The sequence below is a fragment of the Girardinichthys multiradiatus genome, chromosome 5 (assembly GCF_021462225.1).
Source record: "Girardinichthys multiradiatus isolate DD_20200921_A chromosome 5, DD_fGirMul_XY1, whole genome shotgun sequence".
Lineage (NCBI taxonomy): Eukaryota > Metazoa > Chordata > Actinopteri > Cyprinodontiformes > Goodeidae > Girardinichthys > Girardinichthys multiradiatus.
In genome coordinates this window covers 6,703,541-6,725,985 of record NC_061798.1, presented here as the reverse complement: position 1 = coordinate 6,725,985, position 22,445 = coordinate 6,703,541, and the positions used below count along the sequence as shown (strand labels likewise).

The 22,445-nt window shown below is 42.5% G+C and overlaps 1 protein-coding gene across 3 annotated transcripts in view; it reads right to left on the bottom strand.

Moving 5' to 3' along the window:
• Positions 1-22,445, bottom strand: part of ttbk1a (tau tubulin kinase 1a) — a 66,917-nt gene that overhangs the window by 6,266 nt on the left and 38,206 nt on the right. For 2 of the 3 annotated variants that reach the window (XM_047365187.1, XM_047365186.1), the window contains exons 12-14: positions 22,172-22,344; positions 16,718-17,058; positions 16,086-16,267 (exon numbers count right to left, since the gene is read on the bottom strand). In XM_047365187.1, the coding sequence (XP_047221143.1) occupies positions 16,086-16,267; positions 16,718-17,058; positions 22,172-22,344 (696 nt within the window). Of the gene's footprint in view, positions 1-6,334; positions 9,266-16,085; positions 16,268-16,717; positions 17,059-22,171; positions 22,345-22,445 lie in introns of those variants that run through there. The other variant, XM_047365188.1, reaches the window with a different exon arrangement.

Here is a 22,445-nt window from a genome sequence, read left to right as displayed (position 1 = left end):
ATTGACAGAAAAAGTAGTTTTTGCATGAAAAAAACTAAAAAACGTTTTTCAGGACTTCCCAGATAGACTTGTTTATAATTGGATAATTAAATCCGGAAATCCTGGATTTTGGTATGCAATTAAAACATTTCTTTTTTTTTAATTGATGAATGTTGGCTCAGAAGCAAATACATATAGTTTCTGGAAACACAATGTAAACAAAACTGAATTTTTAAAGGTCTTTTTCAGATCTGTAGCAGAGCTATATTTTATCACACTGGCAAATCTTTTTTTGCTATAATTTTAATAACATAGATCATATATGCAAAAGCCAGTCATTTTATATTACAACATAATTCTAAAAGGAGGAGTTCAAAAGCACCTTCAAAACCTCATTTTGTTTCTCACAACAAGTAGAAGTTTACCAGATAGTTCGAGATTTTCTTTTATTCTTTTTCATTGCTCTGGTCACAATTTATATTGACCACAATTCATAAATAAACTATGTTGAACACATTCAAACAAGACTACCACTTGTTCCACATCAAAAGTGTCCAGATCTTTGTGATCTTACAATTTTAATAAAGACATTTTAAATGTTTTTGTTCTTTTAAACAGCGCTAAATATGATGATGGTCAACCACTGTCACCGCCCTCACCTAATCCCTAATCACTAAAACAGTAAATGTACATGACACATCAACAGTGGAGTATAAAAGGTGCTATACAAGTCAGTGTTGGAACTAAAAGGGCTAACCCACGTTTTGTCACTTTACATTAAGCCGTGGGCTCAGCAGTACTGATCCGTGAGTATCTTCTCCAGTAGAAGCTATTTACAGAAACAAAATCCCAGACCTCTTGCGATCAGAGGTTTATATTCACTGTGTTCTTGTTGTCACTACAGTACAGTGCTGATTGTAGACATTGTACAGTCAGAAGAGTGTGACGCACAAACAGATCACATGTGAATCTCATGCAAAGAGTGATGACAGTCAGCGGTCAGTCTTTTGATACGAAAAACTGTCATACCACTTTTTTTCATCTTGGTGTTGTCAGCAAGTCAAGCACAGAGGGAGTTACTGCCTGTTAGTAACTCAGTGTGGCACAGCTATAAAGACGATCCAGAGTCAGCATTAATGTTTATCGGTGACAGTCTTTGCACATTAAATTAAATATTTTACTAGCAATAAAAAACAAGGTAGAGTTAGCAGCTAGTCCACTTTGTACATTCTCCAAGAGGCTGTACTATAAAATTATGCAAAGTATAAAACAGGCAGGGCATCCTGAACTCAGCATGAAAACAACATAAGGCTCCTTACCAAACTGGTGCTGCAGTAAGTTTCACTAGAGAAAAGAATTTCTCAAAGACAAGCTCAATGACCAAGCAAGTGGTGCATATTTAGGTAATGTAGCCCTTTAACATGTGGAGAAAGCAATATTTTGGCTTATATTGCACAAAATAAATAGCCAAGCCTGTCTCAGGAAGTCATGTTCTGAACTTGTTCAGGTCTTACATTTTGAAATCATCTAAAACGACACCAACAGTGGCAAACCAAAGACTGCTGCTTTGGAAGAAGAAAAAAATATATTTCATCAATCTACACTCCATATTCCTTCATTCAATAAAGGTCTATTGCTGCAACAAGATGCCACAGTCTAATGGGAACAAGCTGTTTTGCATGGTCATTATTTGTTTCAATGTTTCAATATATCATTCAAAGTCAATAAATCTTTTCAACATTGTGTAAGCAGTGCTCATAACCAATCAAATATAAGCTTTCACGGCAGGATCTGTTTTTAAATATAATGATGAGAAGAGAAACATCAAATAGGCTGAAATAATCTTAATAAAAATCAACCAAGTGAGGTAATTACTATTGGAAAGTGGTAATGTTTTTTGTGTCGGATGTCCCAATCCAATCTCAGTTATATAGTTCTGTGTCACGATCAATCCATTTTTAAATGATTAATACTGGATTCTCTGATCAAGCCTAGTTCCTTAAACTTGTCGTTGGTGACTTCGTGTCAGCCACACTCCCAGAAAGCTGTGCAGATGCAACCTACTTTTCTTTTGAAATCACAGCTTATTTGATCACTTTATGGCAGAACTTGTTCATTACTTTGTCGATCAAACCAATCAGGTTGTTCCCGTACAGTCAGAGTGTTTTCATCACTTATAATGGTGTTCACAGTAAATGGGAGGCTGTAATGGCTGCTGTGGCTCCCTGTCTGTAAGGAAGGCAACCCCAAACACTCTACCTCCCAGACAGCTGCCTGTGTTCGAGACAGCTGGAGCTCAAATGAAATGCTAGTCTTTACATTTCAAGAGGTTCAAAACAAAGTTTACAAAGCAGAATAACACCATCATCAGAGAGGTTTGTCTGTCCTCAATTAACTTGGACCACACTGAAACATGCTATGAGGGGTGCCTTCAGTGATTGCCCCCACCCCCCAACACACACACACACACACACACACATACACACACACACACACATAATTTTGAAGGGGTGAAATGACCATCAGAAACATTTTTCTCAAAGAGTGAGATCAACAAAACAACATGTCTGAGTAAGCATATCCCCACAAAATCTGAAACTAAAAGATGCATGCATAAAAAAACATTATATTATTTAAATATGAAGAGAAATATCATATTTATATGTGGGATATTAGCTTTAATAAGGTCCCACATATTTATTGCATCAGCTAATTGCATTTATATAGTGAGCCCGTCTGCCACAAACAGATCCCCGAGTCTAGACTACTGTGATAAAGTGCAAAAATAATGTTAGAAAACAGTGATGGAAGGAAGCACAATGGCAGTAAGACGATAATCTAAAGAAAGCTGTTAGAGCTACAAAATCTCACCATTAAATCCATTTGAAAAGACAACAAAACACCGCATACAGTCAACAAAACAGATACTCTTTTTCCTATCAGTCGGAAACAGAAACACATAATTAACTTAAGCTACTAAACAACGCAGGAGCCTAAATCTTTCAGACAAACGCCTTGCAGAATATCTATAACAAGTCAATCATGAAACTAACCACATTATTTGCATTTTAACCTACACACAATGCCTGAAACAGGATCGACCGTGTCAACTGGAAGACTTGGATTTAACTCAAATGCAACAGATAAATGAGGAATGATGGAAATGTAAAAAATAAATGTAATACTAAAAAGTCGCTTTTACTCCCAGTGGTTTCTGTTTTAGAGCTTATAAGTTCTGAAATGCTCAGTTAGCCACCTGTCAGTTTGACTTTGTGCTATTTTTAGGTGGAGATGAGAGAAGTGATTTGGTAAAGAAGATGAAATACAAACTCCTGATTAACAGCAACAAACATACCAGCAGCTGTAGGATGTTAAACTCAGCCTGGTAACAACCGTACAATGAAGATGTTCAGCCTTAACATTTGCTGTTTGTGTTAGCATGCTAATACTTACCACGTAGCAGTAAAGAAATTCTGGTGTTCTTTTTGGATCAGAAACCAACCACAAACACAAATTTCACCTTAAACCTGATTATGTCTTGAGATCACCACAGTTACTGATGTGCACACACACACACACACACACACACACACACACACACACATCCGTGCTTTACTATCTTTATGAGGACTTTTTGGTTACTTCCATTGACTTCCATTCATTTTCCTTGATTTTTAGTGCCTAACCCTGACCCTCACACTAACCCTAACCAGTTAATACCTAACCCTAACCCTAACAATAACTCAATTCATACCCTAGTCCTAAACCTAACCCCTGTCCCAAGAACGGAATTTGGAAAAGTGAGGACCAGAAAAATGTCCTCACTTTGTCAAAATGTCCTCACTTTGTCAAAATGTCCTCACTTTGCGATAAAAATACAAAAAATGGTTCTCACTCTGCAACAAGTACAAGAACACACACACACACTCTTGTTTTGCTATATGTAGTGAGGACCATGTGTTGACTCCCATTGACTTCCATTGATTTTCAGTCCTTTTCAACCCTTTCTATGCCCTAACCCTGACAATAACCCTAAACCTAACCATTACCAGTGCTTACCTAACCCTAACCTTAACCTAAAGTCAATTCACACCTTAGTCTTAAACTTAACCGTTAGCAAAATAGGTCGTGAGGACCAGGTAAAATGTCCTCACTTTGGGACAAATGGTCCTCAATTTGATGGTGATATCAGTTCTCACTGTGATGCCAAAACAGGAACACACACACACACGCACACGCACACATTTGCTGGATATATCAATGAAAAATATTACTGCACAAATACACTCAAAAGGACTAATATGAAAACAGATAAAAGAGCACTTACAAAATAACTCCCCAAGATTCAGAGACCGTGCATTTAATAAACTTACTTAATTAATGACAAGTATGACATACACTACAATGCTAGAAGTATTCGCTCAACCATTCAAATGGATTGAATTCAGGTGTTCCAATCACTTCCATGAACACAGGTGTATAAAATCAAGCACCTAGACATGCAGTATGCTTCTTCAAGCATTTCTGAAAGAATGGCTCGCTCTCAGGAGCTCAGTGAATTTAAGTGTGGTACTTTGATAGATGCAACCTGTAAAATAAGTCTATTTCTGAAATGTCTGCTCTATTAAACCTTTCACTGTCAACAGTTAGTGGTGTCATGGAAGCAATTGACAACGACAGCAACGCAGCCACAGAATGAACTTTCTGCAGGGTCAGTAGCTATGGACCTGACAGCTTCATGTGTTGTTCATATTACTCTGTAACAGTGTTTGGCTTCATGGAAGGGGTACCCATGCCCAAGCAGCTGCATCTAATCCTTATACCATCAAGAGGTATGCAAAGCTTCAGATACAGTGTAAACCATGCCACCATTGAACTCTAGATCAGTGGAGCTGTGTTCTCTGAAGTGAGGAATCATGCTCCTCTGTCTGACAATTTGATGAATGATTTTGGGTTTCGCAGACACCAGGAGAACTGCACTTGCCTGGCTGCTTTGTGTCAAGTGTAACGTTTGGTGCAGAGCGGATTATTGTGTGAGGCTGGGCTCAGCCCCTTAGTTGTAGGAACAGTTTGGGGATGGCTCCTTCCTGTTCCAACATGAGTGTGCACCACATTCCAAATAAGCTCCCTAAACACATGGATTAGAAGGATTGGCGCAGAAGAACCTGACTGGCCTGCACCAAATGTTGACGTCAATCTAACAGAACACCTTTTGGATGGATTAGTGTGGAGACTGTGAGCCAGGTCTTCTAGACCAAGATCAGTGTCTGACCACACAGATGCACTTCTGGAAGAATGCTCAAATATTTCCATAAACACACTCCTGAACCTTGTAGGCATCCCAGAAGAGTTGAAGATGTTAAAGCTGGAAAGGGAGGGCCGACATCATGTTAAACCTTTTGGATTCATGTGTGTGAAGGCAGACAAGCAAATACCTTTGGCAATATAATTTATTTTAGAGTACTGTGGCCCTCCAAAGGTCAACACACCTTGGTGGCATCAACCAAGCATGAAAAACATGCCCCTATTATTTTGTGTTAAACAACCCACACTGGTAGCATCTGGATGCGTTGACATCGATCATTCTACACATCTTATTAAATACCCATGTCTCAAGTCTAATATTCTGGGTCTGTCTGGGCAAACTTCCACACAATGCATCCAGCGTGTGTTTACACACCCAACACTGACAAAACGTGCCGCGGTGCTCTTGACGTGCGTTCCTCTCGAAAGACACAGCAACTACCAAACCTTGTCACAAGTCTGAAAACTCTGCCTTCTCAATCCTTATGTGACTGTATGGCTTCCAAGTCCTGAGTAACTGCTACGTTCTGTTTCCATTCAGATCTATTTTAAAGTGATTTTTTATCTCACATTTGTAAAACAAACAAACAAAAAACTTCTATCCACACAGGCTTTGAATGAAATTTTGACTAAAAAAAATGCTGAAGTAGCCTTGCTGTACCAGTAGGTGGTGATAAAGGTGACATTAGTAACACACAAATAAGAAAAAGCAGCAAAAAAGAAAGTAGGCCGCTCTCTCATATTTCTAAAACTCACAGTTTTTAAGACTACACATTAAAAATGTATTTTTCTCCCTCAAAATGTCCATTTTGCTCAATGTCTAAGTTAGTGTGAACAGGGCCTCAGACCACAGCAGCTTTTTCATACGTCTTTCAAAAATTAGGGAGTTATTTTTTATGTTTGCACCACAATAACCGTGACCGACTAGGATTTAATTTTCCACCTGCTACTTCTTAAGCTTTTAATAGCAAGATGAGAAAGCAATGTTCTATGTACAGTGACTGGTTGAGTTTGAGCGCAAGCCCAGAAACCACTACTACACAAAACAGGATAAAAAAGAGATCAAGTTGGACTTTAGTAACAGTTCTTGAAGGATCTTTCACAGTAGAAAGGGCTTCTAAAATATACATCACAGGATGCCTGAAACTTGCATCTTTAGGAACATTTTCTTTGACTTAAATGATCCACAGAGGAACGAAAGGCTCATTAAACCGACGATGACACATATCAAAATGTCTGCATTTGTATAGGTATGATAAGCATGTTTGCATTTTAATCATGAGCATTTTAGGGATGGAAAAAACTGACAAAATTCCTCAAATATCTGTCAAACACACAACCTCTCAAACAACAGATGTAACATTCAAAGTGCCATTCAATCAGGAAAAGGAAACTGTTACAGCGCACGTCTGTTTAACTACAGTAAAATAAACAGCACAAACCTCTGACACTGCCCCCTTAGAACCATAAAGGTCACATGTGAAATAAATAGTTCACCAAACGCGCATTCAGATCAGCTGTATTCAAACACAGCCTGCTCTCTGTTGACTGTGTGTGGGCCGACCTCGGACCCATACAGCCTGCTTCCACAGCCCAGTAAAACGTTTCAAATAGAAAGAATTCAAATGCAAAATGTTTTTGAGAATCACAAAGCAAACTAATAAATCAGTTTATAATTGGCAAGTACAACACTTACTAATAGACTAATCTGTGGTTTATATTTATATTTATTTTTTAATTGCTTTTGCAAAAAACCATGAGACTTTGTTGTGTTATGCATTAGGCCTATTAGAATGGTGTTTACTCATTGTTCTGGATTTCTTATATGTATTTTCACTATTAATTTTTTTTTGTCAAGTTGCATAAGTTATGAGTTGTTTTTTTCATGAAAAAAAATTTATTTTGTACTTTTTGAACTATATTAAATGCCAGTGTGTGAATTCTTCTTTCCTAATTAGTTGTTTATAAGAGTGCCATGTTCGTTTTGCTTTATGTGACATTTTTGGATGTTAGGGCCCTATGGTTCTACTTTACTTCCAGCTTCTGTCTAAGAAATCACTTCTTACACCTTCAGACAGACTTTTCCGAAACAGTTTTCACATACAACATTTAATGAGGCAGGAGTCAGGACGAGACACTTGGATTACTAGTGCAGGTAAAGACATGATGTGAAGCAGCAGCAGAGTATTGCTCTGTGAGCGGGATGGTTGGACTCCAAAGTCTTCGTGCAAAAGCTTGATCGCTGGGACGACCTGCATACCTCTACGATCGCTCCTCTGTTCTAGCCGAAAAAGATGACAGCATAAAAAAATTCTAAAATGCGCAACAACTGTAAAGCTTAACAGTCTCTTAGCAGCCCCACTGGGTTTCAAACCTCTTCTTCACAAAACGGGAAGTCTTCAGTTTCACATTGTTTCCACCCGCCTGCCAGGTCTGTGGCGTGTGCAACATTGGCTTTGCTGAGTGGCTTCTGGAGTTTATTGCATGAAAAATATTCTCAGTCTTCTAGACTCTTCTCATCTTCCTTTGATCCTTCTCTTCAAAAAAACAGTTTCTAGAGCTACGTCTGTGTGGATGTATGAATCTGCGTGTTTATTAACACAGCGGTATTGCTGCGTGTGATATGGCTTGTATGATCTAGCTTTCAATGTGCTGTGTTTGTATTGGTTTGTTATGTCAATGTGCACATTCATATCTGTAGATACAGAGCTGGCCAGGTGAAGCCTGTGTAAAACTTACAGATTCAAACCTGATAATATTTCGTGTCATACAGTTCTTACAGATTAACTTCCTTTAAACGAGAAGCCAGAGAAGGTGCCAAATTAAGCAGTGTTTTCTCGGGCTGTGTGCAGCACAGAGTAAGGCAGAGCCACCCCTCCCCCACATGTTGCTCTGCACTGCAGGTTATCTTCCTGAAAGAATACTAATGTCATTTTTTTGATCACTTACATGAAAACAAATTCAGTTTTTAGGGACAATTTCAGGTTGGCAAATGCAGCCATGGTGTAAAAACTAAAGGAGCACTACACATTACTCTAACTAACCAGCTAATATCAGCTAGTTATACCAGCGTTAGCTTATAATGATCAGAACAGCAAAGTATGAAATTCTACTCAAAAAACCACTACTAAACTTAGCTGAGGTTTACACAATATTTTGCTAATAATCAGAACCTAAAATAATTACTGAATGTTTCAGATAATACCACTTTTAATATTCAATATGTTTTATAATTGTAGCAGTGTTAGAAATTTTTGTTTCTGTTTTAAATTAAAAGCTCGATCATGTTGCAGGTTTTTGTTTTATAGTTTTACAATCATCAGAATCTAATTTTGGTCCATGCCAAAACATCCGTTAGCGGTTCTTTGAAATTAAAGACAAATAAAAAAAATGAAACAAGTTTATTTTGCTGTAAATAGGCTAAATTAAACATGTATTTTGGAATTTCTTGCTTTACAGTCAAATGTTAGTTTTTCTTTCAGTGCTTCCCTTGAAAATGTAGTTGTGAGGGTGGGGGGTTAAATTCTGCCCCAGGCCAGAGAATTTCTCAGACCAGTCCTGCACTTCTGTGTGTTTATGTGCTATGTTCGTCTCTGTATCTATGACTGTACACATCTGTGCCTGTGTATGTTACTTGTATATATACGCGTGTGTGTTATGAGTCCATCTCTCAGTCCTTTCAGCTGCTGTTTTTGTTCATGAGCTTGGCTAACATCTGCTGCAGCTGAGACCTTGACACGTTCAGGACTGAATGCCTGCTCCGGGGACTACCGGGCATCGGCAGAGTGCCAGCGTGCCGGCGCCGTGCTGAGGCAGTGGCAGAGGTGGCATGGGCCGGGCTGCTCTCAGCTGAGCGGCTCCTCTGGATGAAGCTGCCTCCTGCATGGGGGTACTGCTCTGTCTCCAGGGTGGAGGAGGAGAAGACGTAGGAGGCCAGCCTCCTCAGTTGATTGGGCCGTGGTTGGTGTCTGTCCTCCTCCAACTGCAAACAGACCAATCAGACAGAGAGAGGAAGAGGAGGTTAAAGAGTAGAACTTTTTAAAAATAAAGTTGCTTATTTATCATATCAAAAACACTTATTAAACGTATTGTTTTTGTCTCCTCCCCCTCCCTGACAGACATTAGACATGAGAGAGCAGATTAATGCTTTCACATATCTAAAGCCTGCAGCTGATTGGTCAAATGTCATATGGGGCGGATCCTGGGGAGAGAAGCTGAGGGAATGTTGTTGTAACTCTGACTATCTACAGTTGCTTTTAACAGTTACTAGTCAGAAACTAAAGAAAACTCCTAACAGGGCAGCAGAGCCTTTAAGCTTTTTAGCTGTGTTGGTTAACAGATTATTCAGACTAGCATCCCTAAATCTGAAATTAAAATGATTACGAAAACATTTCTCCCACAAAGAAGCACGCGAAAGGAACACAAAGTCACCAGCACAAGCATTGCACACAATGTCTCACTATTCTACAACAGCCTGAACCTCGACAGGTTTCGGCTTTTTTGTTCTGAAGGAAAAGTTACCACTGAAGATGCAAACAAATCAGGGAACTTAAAAGAGAGATGGAGTCATCAGGCACACGAAACAGACACACAACGAAGGGAGGAGGGAAAAAAATCATGTCTGAACAGAAGAAAAAGGAAGAACAGAAACGGAGTGAGAAAACAGAGGTACAGGACTATTCCTAAACTGTGCTTACCCCGAAACATCACTTTATTTCTTCTTGTGTAGTCCCAATGGCCCCCTCGCTCTTTTCTTTGTCTCCTCAGGTGAGTCAAACTTGACATACTGTGTACTTTTAAAGCGATAGGTTGGGGGCAAAGGCATCAGTAGTTATGTGGAAGGGGATAAAGAATTGGAGAGGAGGAACAAAAACAAATGGTGGTCCTCGATGGTTGGTGGCAGATAAGCTTGGTTATGATCTAGTGTGAGAGTTGGCCAAACAAAAAAAAAAAACGAAAACTAAAGAAAAATGAAGCAGAGCTTGCTAACGGATCTGTGCACACATTTTCACACTGGTATAACAGCCAGCCTTCAACAGCAGCCACCGAGTATGGAGTACTTGATGCATCAGTGAATAACTGAAAGAGCACATGATGGAGTCAAATGGTCACACCAATTTACAAGTGGACTAAATGATAAAATGGATTTAAAAAAAACAAGAAGTCACCACACCCATGAGGAAAATCCTGCAGAAGGAAAATAAAATGGAAACACAATGTGAAATCCAGGTAAAAGTCAAAGATTCCGCTGAGACAAAATTCCTAGCTGGTGACACGCCCTCCTCTTTCATCCGATTCCAACTTGAGGAGCAACTCTCCACACAGAGGGTCACGCCAACATGAAATTCCATTCAGAAAAATTCAGAAAGAGATATCTAATTCCAGCACCCAGAAGGCAAATTATATCTTTTGTGTGCTGGAATATTTGAATACATTTTTATTTTGTTCATTTTAAGTTTTTATTTACCGAGTATCCATTGATTGTTCCTCTAATTATTAAAGACTAGACCTAAGTTAGAGAAATATCACAGTTAAAAGCAGCTTTTTGCTCTTTTATTACTAAACCAAATTTTTCTTTTTAGTGAAAACATGTAGTAGAATTGTCATGAGAAGAAAATAGAATGATATGCAGGTTACGTTCAGTTCCTTGCTAAAGTATTTACACAGCTTTTTTACACATTGTCACATAACAACCACAACTTGTAATGTATGTTATTGAAGTTACATGTGATAGACCGCACAAGAAGTGCACACTTATAAATGATTGATATGCTGTTTGTATTCCACCCCCCTTTACTCCTATAACCCTTAATAAAATCCATTGTTTCCAGATCCCTTCTGTGTTTAACTCTAGTTTACATCCAGCTGTTCTGTGAAGGCTTTTACTAGGGAACAACCAGCATCATGAAGACCAACCAACACAGCAAACAGACAGGTCAGGCCAGCTTAAAGCAGGGTTAAGGTGTAAAGCAATATCTTAAGCTCTATTGATCTCACAGAGCTCTGCTAAATCAACCAAATAAAAATAGAAGGAGTACGGCACAACTGTAAATCTACAAAGCCATGGCCGTCCACCTAAATTGACAGGCCAGGCAAGGAGAACATTAATCAGAGAGGGCTATGAGGACTCTAGAGGAACTGCAGAGATCCACAGCTCAGATTGGGAGAATCAGTCGTGAGGACAATTATTTATCAGACACTCCTCTAATCAGGCCTTTATGGAAGTAAGCCATTGTTGAAAGACAGTCACATAAAGTCTTGACCGCATTTTTCCACAAGTCATGTGGGATATTGGGACGTTTTTTTCAGTAGGAACAAGGAAGCAGATCAGAGTTGATGGGAAGCTAAATACAGGGCAATCCTGGAAGAGAACTTGTTAGAGTCTGTAAAAGACTTGAGATGGGGGCAGAGGTTCACCCTCAGCAGGACAAGTACCCTATACATCCAGAGCTACAACAGAATGGTCTGGATTAAAGCATATTCGTGTGTTAGAATAGCCCCATCTGGGCCCAGTCTGGGTGCCACATTGTGCAGCTATATGGCAGGCATCCTATGTACAGAGGCTGTTGGTACTGTGTGTTCGATTACCAACCGTAACGTTTGTTGAGTGTCTCCCCCCTTTTTTCTCTCTGTCTGTTTCCTGTGTGGTTACTGTCTTAAAGGGCCTCTAGTGCCCCAAAATAAAAACTCTGTCAAAGTTCAGACCTAAATCCAATTGAGACTTCAAAGCTAATGTTGACAGACAGCCAATCTGGTTGAACTATTATACAAAGAGGAATGGAGAAGACATTCAGTCTCAAGATGTGCAAAGCTGATAGAAAAGAGGGATGCGAACTGAATGGACAGATTGTTGAGGACTGCTTGGATCTGTGCTTGGAGCAGAGCTGGAGTCCAATACAGCAGTGGCAGAGAGAGGAACTGCTGACCATCATGGACAGTGTAAACCTCCGTCTGCATGGCGTCATCACTCAGCTGAGGATGAGACTGTGGTCTCTGCCCTGACCCAAGGACAGATTCAGGAAGTACTTTGTCCCTCAGCCTATTAGACTGTATAATTCTTCTCAAAACAGAAAATAACTCATTTGTAATTTCACACTTCTTCACCAATTCTTTATCAATATTTATATTACTGAATCTTTCCAGTATCTACTTACAACGGTCAGCAGGCTTTAAGGCACTTGGTATTGTATTGTGGTTATTACGTTCAATTTAATTAAAGTATTTTAGCTATGTTTATTATGTATTTATGATTAGTGTTCTATGTATCTATGCATCTATCTAATCTATCCATCTATTTATCCTTATTCTTCCATTTTTGCCTGACAGAGGGATTCTGATCTGTTTTTTGTTTAATTGTTCACCATCATTTAGAGTAGAAATCTCTGAACTTGGTGTGAATTAATTTTGGTCGGTAAAAACTGATCTAGCTTCAAAATCTTCATTAAGCTTTCATTCAAAAAAATGCATCACCATGAGAGGAACAAAGATCTGCTTTCGCTGTCACCAGAAAAGAAGATAAATACTGGATCATTCTGGAACCCTTAACTATGATTATGATTCACATTCATCCTTACAACAAGTGAGGGATATTAAGTCCATAAAACACTCCATTATGCTAGGCTGCTACATTTAATACAATGACCACCCACGCACACCATTCTATCACCCACAAACGTATTTCCTCCCACACTGGTCCCCGGCACTCAGTCGAATGGGGACTTCATCCAATGGGATGTTCTAATAAGTACAATACACAGCAGGTTTCATGTCACAGTATATTTCCATGCTTTTACCACTCCTACAGCCAGAACTACCAACATCATGTACATGTGTGTGTTTGTTGCGAAAGGTTGGTGAAATGTTTCAGAGAACACGGGAGAGCACAGCAGAACATCATCAGCATCCACATGGCTGCGAACGTTATCACACAGATGTTCTCCACCTTCGTATTCATTAAGGAAGCAACCGGAACTGTAAACCAACCCCAAGAAGATGGTGGCAGCACCGTTCTCACAGCTGGACAGAGTCACAAGAAGTCGTAGAAGATACAAACCATCAGCACCATTCAGAGTTACATTTATGCTCATTATGAAAACAGGAACTACACTGACCCAGGTCCTCTTAATGAATGGATTGGCACATGCCTTCAGTTTGTTAGTTAACAAGATACAGAGCTTCTTTAAAGAAAAAAGCTACTTGTTGTCTGCTATGTATGAGCAGACATCAAGTCAGTGTTAGAAATGGTGTAATCCACAGAAGAAACACAGCAAAGCTTTGCTAATTTTCACAGAAGTTAAACCCAAAATTATTCATATTCCTGGCATATTTAGGTTTAAGGTCATCTTTTAACTTTATCAACATGTTTCTTCTAACTGGAAGTGTTATTAAACTTTTGGAGCAGTTTAGCCAGAGTCCTGAATTAAACCTGATAGAGAATCTGTGCGGTGAGCTAAAGCTTAAGGTGATGGGAAGGAGGTGTTCCAACCTAAAACACTTGGAGCTCGTTGGCATCCATACCTGATAAAATAGCAGTGGAAACATGCAAAAAGCTGCTCAGCAAGTATAAAAAATACAGTTTTTGGGAAACAGTAATCCTTAAACCTTGTGAAAACAAGGCCAAGAAGAATAAATGGTAACAAATCCTACACTTTTTTAGTCTTCTTTCCTGTTCATGTGTTCATGTCATCTTGTGTTCATGTGGCTCAGCAAAAAGAAATCCACTGGAGAGATTTAAAGGAATAGATACCACCAATTTAGATAAAATGAAAATCCTTATTTGTCTGTAAAAACGCTCTCTCCAGAACTCCTCAAGGGTCATAGCTTTACCTTCATCCGATTGAAATTCTTCAAAAAAATCTCCTATTAGGCACTACTTGATATTAGATTATTAATTGGTTAATAGAAAAATAGTTAACAGGTTAATGGGCAAATAATTTGTTGCAGCCATACTTTAGAATAAGAGCAGCATTGAAGATATTTTTTTGCCTTCCTGCCTTGAACAGTCATTAATTATTTATATTAGAAGCAGGGTCAGAAAAAAAAGAAAAACGGTTTTACTAATAAAAAAGGATAAAATTATCACAGAGTTCACATTTTAAAATGACTTAGCACTTTACTGTACATAAGAGATAAATGAAATTAGCACAGTTAGCATTGGAAAAACAACAGTCTCTGAAGTTTATATTTTACACAATGTAGATCTTTACCTTAACTGAGATTTCCTAAAGGCTGCTAACATTTCCATAGCCAGTATGTTCAAGACAAACAGAAGTTCAAAGTTCAAAAAGATAACCAGAGCAACTTTGCTGTAATATATCAAGCCTTTCTGTTATCTGCTGAAAGTCTCAGTTTCTCTTTAACTACGTCACAGACATGTCTCGACATGTCAAACAGATATAATTTGCTTTTGAACGGTTTCCGATATCTTTGTTTTCCCTAGGAATTAATTTTAAACATCTTACTTTTACTGACATTAGTTAACTTTGAGGCTTTTCACACATTAACAGAATCCACAATGAAGAGTGTTCTTGTTAAGGCAACGTTTTATCCCTTGTTGGATTCACTGATTTTAAAAATCACCCCATTCTGTATCCAAGCTGATTTTTCGGTGCAACTAGATTTAGAAGTCTTGCAGGTAACAAACTGGGTGTTCTCTGGCTTTGGACATTCATTTGAAATTATGCTGTCCATGACTTCAATTAATAAAAAGAAAGCATAGTTGTGCTAACTAGTCAGCATGCTGAGGGTAAGAAAGCTGTAAAGGACAGTCTGGTGGGTGCTCCACATGCATATGAGTTGTGTTCATCAGCTGAACAATGCTGCATAAAGCTGCAAACAGACTCCAGCAGGAGTGTGTCAGCTTCTCCTGGCTGTGGCATTTTTAAAGGGCAATTCCAGCTTGAGTCCAGATGTTTTGCTTTATATTCAAAAATTAAGTGAATCATTTATAATGCATATTAAGTAACTTCAGCCAAAACTTCTTCATTTGAAAATGAACATAATCCGTCCTTGTATGTCTGCCAAAAACCTTATAATCAAGCAACAGAAGAGGAGAGCTCTGATCACAGAAGGAATTGATTTAGTTAAGATTTCATTAGCTGTTTCTTAAATTTACCAAAGTATTAGTTATTTTATATGCAGTTCTCTGTTAGAAAACAATAGTGATGCATTTTAAAGGTTTAGATAATCCAAAACTGTTCTGCTTCATATTAAAGCAACCAATAAAAAGCAGGTAGAGTCAAATTTAAATGATTCAAGATGCAGAAGTTAAACTAACAAACACATTTACCTGATTACTGTATTAATTAAAAACTAATATGATATGCCTGGATGTAACTTAATGTGTTTAGACTTGAGGTGCCAAGAGTAAATATTGATAATATGAGTCTAAACCAATGATAGAAGAATGAGAAGAAAGCTTTAATGCAAACACATTACTTACTTACTCTGAGGTACTAAAACATTAAAATCAAAGAACATCTTATTTCTGTTTAATGTTGCATCTTATTTATGTTATTTAAAATTTGATTTGTACATTTCTTTATGCATTCTTCAGTTTGAGTGTAAACCAGATGACAATCTAAAGGATTATTGGAAAAAGCAAAGCTTCCTTTCATGCTGGACTTGTCCTTTAAACTGCATGTTAGCAGGTGGAAAAATGAGTCACGGTGGCTTCAGCACCTCACCACGACATATTCAGCAGTAATGTGCACTGCAGCCAATCACTCTGCTCATCTGTCCACCCCCAGTCCATGCAACCAGAGAGCTAAGCTCTCCACTGATTGGATGACTGGGTCCCTTACCGGTTTCTGAGGTCCAGTAGGCTCTGACTCTCTCCTGCGAGGGCGTCCCGACGGCAGCGAGTGGCACGGTGACTGTGCGGGGCTTTCACCACTTCTTCTTGACGCCTCCTCTTCCGTCAGCGTAAGCATCCCGCGGCTGCTGTCGCGGGTGTTAGTTTTGGGACGAACCACCAACTCCCCTCCTGTAGGAAAACCAACTGTTGAAGCTTTATGTTTTCATTTTTCAGTTAAACTACAGAGTGATCTAATCACTTTAAACATTTGGAGGTAGTCCTTCTCCATTATTGTTCCAACCACTTTGCGCAACACATCAACACCACTGGCAGCACAAAATCTCCCCACCATTATGCTACCACCACCCTGCTTGACAAACATACTTCCTCCCCAGGATTTAAAGATAAAAGTTCACTGATAGCTCTGGAAAAGTGTAAAAAGGTTTGGTAATAAATACAGCTATGTAAGGAAAGGAAAGCACAGGGTTAAAGTCCACGATCAGAAGACGCCTTTTGGATGATACCTTCTGTTAAAGCACTCGGGTTTGCTGTGTCTTGGAGGCTTGAGAATCTACACAAACATGCTGAATTACAGCAAAATAAACAAAAGGAAAAAGGAAAACAATTTGCCATTATTACCTCCAGCCCTGAGCCTTCTCCTCTCCTCCTGCTCCTCCAGAGGGCGGAGCTCCTCGGGCTCTTCATCAGTCGTTCCTGACGTGGTGGGATGGAAGTCCCGCAGCTCAGCCTCTTTGTCAATGATCACCCACTCTTTGCTGTCAAAGTCCTCCTCCTCGGCCAGAGGGACGGAGCGTATAAAAGCGTTACTGTGCGCCTCCTGGTCAACAGAAGCCACTGACACCTCTTGGCGCCCGCTGGCCTGACGATCTCCGCGGCAACCGGGGTCAACAGAGAGCATCTGAGCTGGCTGAGAGGAGTAAACATGGCGAGAAGGAGAGCCCAGCATGTCCATCCTAGACCTGGAGGAAACACACAAATCATTAGAGACGGAGAAACATGTGACTCGTTAACGATTTGATCCCGATGGGTTTCTTTTTAATTTATTAATTATTTAATTGAGATAAGTCTTGCAGAAATGTACTCTACCAGTGAACAAAGACCAGGGAAGTCCAGTCAGACCAGCAAAAGTTATACAATTTGAATTCGATACAAGTGTATAGCATATCTTCATTCCTCAGCTCTAAGTTTAAAGGGGACATATTATGCAAAGTCCACATTTGTAGGCCTTAAATAAATGTAGTTGTGTACTTGGAGTCTGTAGGGGTGCGGAAAAGTTGAATTTGGTCTCTCCAGGTGCTGCGTACATATCTTTGTATTCTGTTTGGGTCATATTTTTCAGTCGGTTCAGTTTTCTCTATCATCTGTTACTTATAACAACAGTATTTGCTCTAGAACAGCTAAACAAGGTCATGGAGTTCTGGCTGATCAGTTTCGCATATCTGCCATATTTATTTCTCACTGCTATTTTGTTAGTCCAAGCTCAAGTATGCCTACACAGTTCGGTTGTGGGGTGTATTAACCCACACCACTCATTACACTGTCCACTAGCATCAGAGCCTCTACAAAGTGCCTGGTTAAATTTTCTTTTTCATTGAAATATTCTCACATCAGTGGGGAAATTGCTATTCTCCCACTTCAAGGACGAGTGCTTCAGCAACCTCCGCCAATATCAAGAAGAAGTTGCTGAAAGACTTCATTTTAGTGTTGATATAACGTCCTGGCCATTGTTCTGATAGCAAGATCATCGTGCCTTCTGCTTATGTCAGTGCTGTGTGCTGCTTTTAGCTCTTTGACGACATAACCGTACTGCGAGTTCAGACTTCAAACCAGGAAACTATCTATCCAGAAATGTCAAGTTAAATTTTAACGTTGAAATTATAGTCACAAAGCATTAAAAAAGGATCAAGATCAATATCAGTAAAAGATGTACCAATTTTCTGCAGAGTTAGCTACAGACTGCTTTCAGATTAGTGCAATCTGAAGGCCACATGCAAAACGTTACATGCAGAGATGTAATGCACAAGCCACTGGACCCCATATCAGCAAAGACATGTTCTGTGGATGATGAATCATGTATCTCCATTTGTCAATCTAATGGACAAGTTCTGGTATGGAATTTGTCAGGAGAATGGTACTTGTTTGAATACATTGTGCCATGTGTAAGGTTTGGTGGAGGATGTTCTGGGCTGTTTATTAAGAGTTGGGCTGTGCCCCTATATTCTAGTGAAAGGAACCCTTAATGCTGCAGGATCAGTTTATAAAGCAAGGTCCGAAAAGACATGAATGAGTCAGTTTAGTGCGAAGGAACTTGACTGGCCTCCACACAGCGCTGACCTGAACCTAATGAAACACCTCTGGGATGAATTGGATCAAAGACTGTGAACAACCCCTCCTTGAACCGTCACCTTAACGTGGTGGAGGGGTTTGAGTGCTCAAATGATCCTAGAGGCTATGTTGTCTGGGGCCTAAATGCCCCTGGTAGGGTCTCCCATGGCAAACAGGTTCTAGGTGATGGGTCAGACAAAGAATGGTTCAAGAACCCCTCATGAAGAACACAATATCGAGGCACGTGACGTCGCCCGGTACGGCGGAGCCGGGGTCCCACCCTGGAGCCAGGCCTGGGGTCGGGACTCGTCGGAGAGCGCCTGGTGGCCGGGTTGCTCCTCGCGGGACCCGGCCGGGCCAAGCCCGAACGAGAGACGCGAGGCCATCCCCCAGTGGGCCCACCACCTGCAGGGGGAACCGTGAGGGACCGGTGCAAAGAGGATTGGGTGGCGGACGAAGGTGGAGACCTCAACGGCCCGATCCCCGGATGCTTAGGCTGGCTCTAGGGACGTGGAATGTCACCTCGCTGGGGCGGAAGGAGCCTGAGCTTGTGCGGGAGGTCGAGAGATATCGACTAGAAATAGTCGGGCTCGCCTCCACGCACAGCGTGGGCTCTGGAACCCATCTCCTTGAGAGGGGTTGGACTCTCGTCTACTCTGGAGTGGCCCACGGGGAGAGGCGGCGGGCTGGTGTGGGTTTGCTTGTTGCCCCCCAGCTCAGCCGTCTCGTGTTGGGGTTTACCCCAGTGGATGAGTGGGTTGTATCCCTGCGCCTTCGGGTTGGGGAGAGGTCTCTGACTATCATTTCAGCCTACGGGCCGAGTGGTAGTGCAGAGTACCCTGCCTTCTTGGCGTCCCTGTCGGGGGTGCTGGATAGTGCCCCTCCCGGGGACTCCATTATTCTGCTGGGGGACTTCAACGCCCACGTGGGGAACGACAGTGACACCTGGAGAGGCGTGATCGGGAGGATTGGCCTCCCCGATCTGAATCCGAGTGGTGTTTTGTTATTGGACTTCTGTGCTAGTCACGGATTGTCCATAACGAACACCATGTTCAAACATAAGGGTGTCCATCAGTGCACTTGGCACCAGGACACCCTAGGCAGGAGGTCGATGATCGACTTTGTTGTCGTATCATCAGACCTTCGGCCGCATGTTTTGGACACTCGGGTGAAGAGAGGGGCTGAGCTGTCCACTGATCATCACCTGGTGGTGAGCTGGATCCGCTGGAGGAGGAGAAAGCCGGACAGACTCGGCAGGCCCAAGCGCATAGTGAGGGTCTGCTGGGAACGCCTGGCGGAGCCCTCGGCCAGGGATGTATTCAACTCCCACCTCCGGGAGAGCTTCGACCAGATCCCGGGGGATGTTGGAGAGATAGAGTCCGAGTGGACCATGTTCTCTGCATCTATTGTCGATGCTGCTGCCCATAGCTGTGGCCGTAAGGTCTGCGGTGCCTGTCGTGGCGGCAATCCCAGAACCCGGTGGTGGACACCGGCAGTAAGGGATGCTGTTAAGCTGAAGAAGGAGTCCTATCGGCTGTGGTTGGCTTGTGGGACTCCTGAGGCGGCTGACGGGTACCGTGAGGCCAAGCGTGCTGCGGCCCGGGCTGTGGCAGAGGCAAAAACTCGGGCCTGGGAAGAGTTCGGTGAGGCCATGGAGAAGGACTACCGGTTGGCCTCAAAGCGATTCTGGCAAACCGTCCGGCGCCTCAGGAGGGGGAAGCAGTGCTTCGCCAACACTGTTTATAGTGGGGGCGGGAGACTGCTGACCTCGACTGAGGACATTATCGGGCGGTGGAAGGAGTACTTCGAGGATCTCCTCAATCCTGCCATCACGCATTCCGTGGTGGAAACAGAGGCTGGGGACTCGGGGTTGGACTCTTTCATCACCCAGGCTGAAGTCACCGAGGTGGTTAAAAAGCTCCGCGGTGGCAAGGCTTCGGGGGTGGATGAGATCCGCCCTGAGTACCTCAGGTCTCTGGATGTTGTAGGGCTGTCATGGTTGACACGCCTCTTCAACATTGCGTGGCGGTCGGGGACAGTGCCTCTGGACTGGCAGACGGGGGTGGTGGTCCCCCTTTATAAGAAGGGGGACCGGAGGGTGTGTTCCAACTACAGGGGGATCACACTCCTCAGCCTCCCTGGTAAGGCCTACGCCAGGGTATTGGAGAGGAGAGTCCGATCGATAGTCGAACCTCGGCTTCAGGAGGAACAGTGTGGTTTTCGTCCCAGCCGTGGAACACTGGACCAGCTCTATACCCTCTACAGGGTGCTCGAGGGTTCATGGGAGTTTGCCCACCCGGTTCACATGTGTTTTGTGGACCTGGAGAAGGCATTCGACTGTGTCCCTCGTGATGCCCTGTGGGGGGTGCTCCAGGAGTATGGAACTGGGGGCCCTTTATTAGGGGCCATCCGGTCCCTGTACGAGCGGAGCAGGAGTTTGGTCTGCATTGCCGGCACTAAGTCGGACCTGTTCCCAGTGCATGTTGGACTCCGGCAGGGCTGCCCTTTGTCGCCGGTCCTGTTCATAACTTTTATGGACAGGATTTCTAGACGCAGCCAAGGGCCGGAGGGGGTCTGGTTTGGGGACCAGTAGATTTCGTCTCTTCTTTTTGCGGATGACGTGGTCCTGCTGGCCCCCTCTAGCCAAGACCTACAGCATGCGCTGTGGCGGTTCGCAGCTGAGTGTGAAGCGGCTGGGATGAGGATCAGCTCCTCCAAGTCCAAGGCCATGGTACTCGACCGGAAAAGGGTGGCTTATCCTCTTCAGGTTGGAGGGGAGTTCCTGCCTCAAGTGGAGGAGTTTAAGTATCTCGGGGTCTTGTTCACGAGTGAGGGAAGAATGGAGCGGGAGATCGACAGACGGATCGGTGCAGCTGCCACAGTAATGGGGGCGCTGTGCCGGTCCATTGTGGTGAAGAGAGAGCTGAGCCGAAAAGCAAAGCTCTCAATTTACTGGTCGGTCTACGTTCCTACCCTCACCTATGGCCATGAACTTTGGGTCATGACCGAAAGAACGAGATCACGGATACAAGCGGCTGAAATGAGCTTCCTCCGTAGGGTGGCCGGGCACTCCCTTAGAGATAGGGTGAGGAGCTCGGCCATCCGGGAGGGGCTCGGAGTAGAGCCGCTGCTCCTCCACATTGAGAGGAGCCAGTTGAGGTGGCTCGGGCATCTATACCGGATGCCTCCTGGACGCCTTCCTCGGGAGGTGTTCCAGGCACGTCCCACCGGGAGGAGGCCCAGGGGACGGCCCAGGACACGCTGGAGGGACTATGTCTCTCGGCTGGCCTGGGAACGCCTTGGGCTCCCCCTGGAGGAGCTGGAGGAGGTGTCTGGAGAGAGGGACGTCTGGGCGTCTCTGCTGAGTCTGCAGCCCCCGCGACCCGGTCCTGGATAAGCGGAAGACGACGAACGAACGAACGAACTGTGAACAAGGCCTTTTGATCCAACATTAGTAGCTGACCTCAAAAATGCTCTCGAGGAAGATTTGTCAAATCTTCCCATGAACACACCCCTAAAGCCTGTAGACAGCCGTCTCAGAATTGTAAAATCTGTAACAGCTGCAAAAGGAGGGCCAACCCCATATTCAAGCAAATATCAAGAACGGGATGTCATTAAAGTTCATATCTGTCTAATGAAAAATGTCTCAATAGCTGTGGCATTATGTTTTAACTCAGGATGGTAACTTGAAGTCAAGCTATCTCTAAGTTAAAACAACCCGGAGCGTTGATCCGAATCGAAGGTTACCTCTGTCCGTAGCCATCCACTCTGCCTTCAGCAGCAGATAGGCGGTCAGATTCTGGGCTATTGACCTGGCGGTATCGTAAAGACCGACCCTGACCTGTCGGTGACTCCGGGCCTCCCCCTCGAACTGGTGACACTGGACAGGCCCCCCGACCCGCTTCATCTTCCTCAGCCCCCTGAGAAACAACATGAATCAAAAAGCAAAGTGAAAACAAGCAGCATCAACACAAAATAAACAACTAGACAACAACTACCACATGACTTAAACTTCCAGACT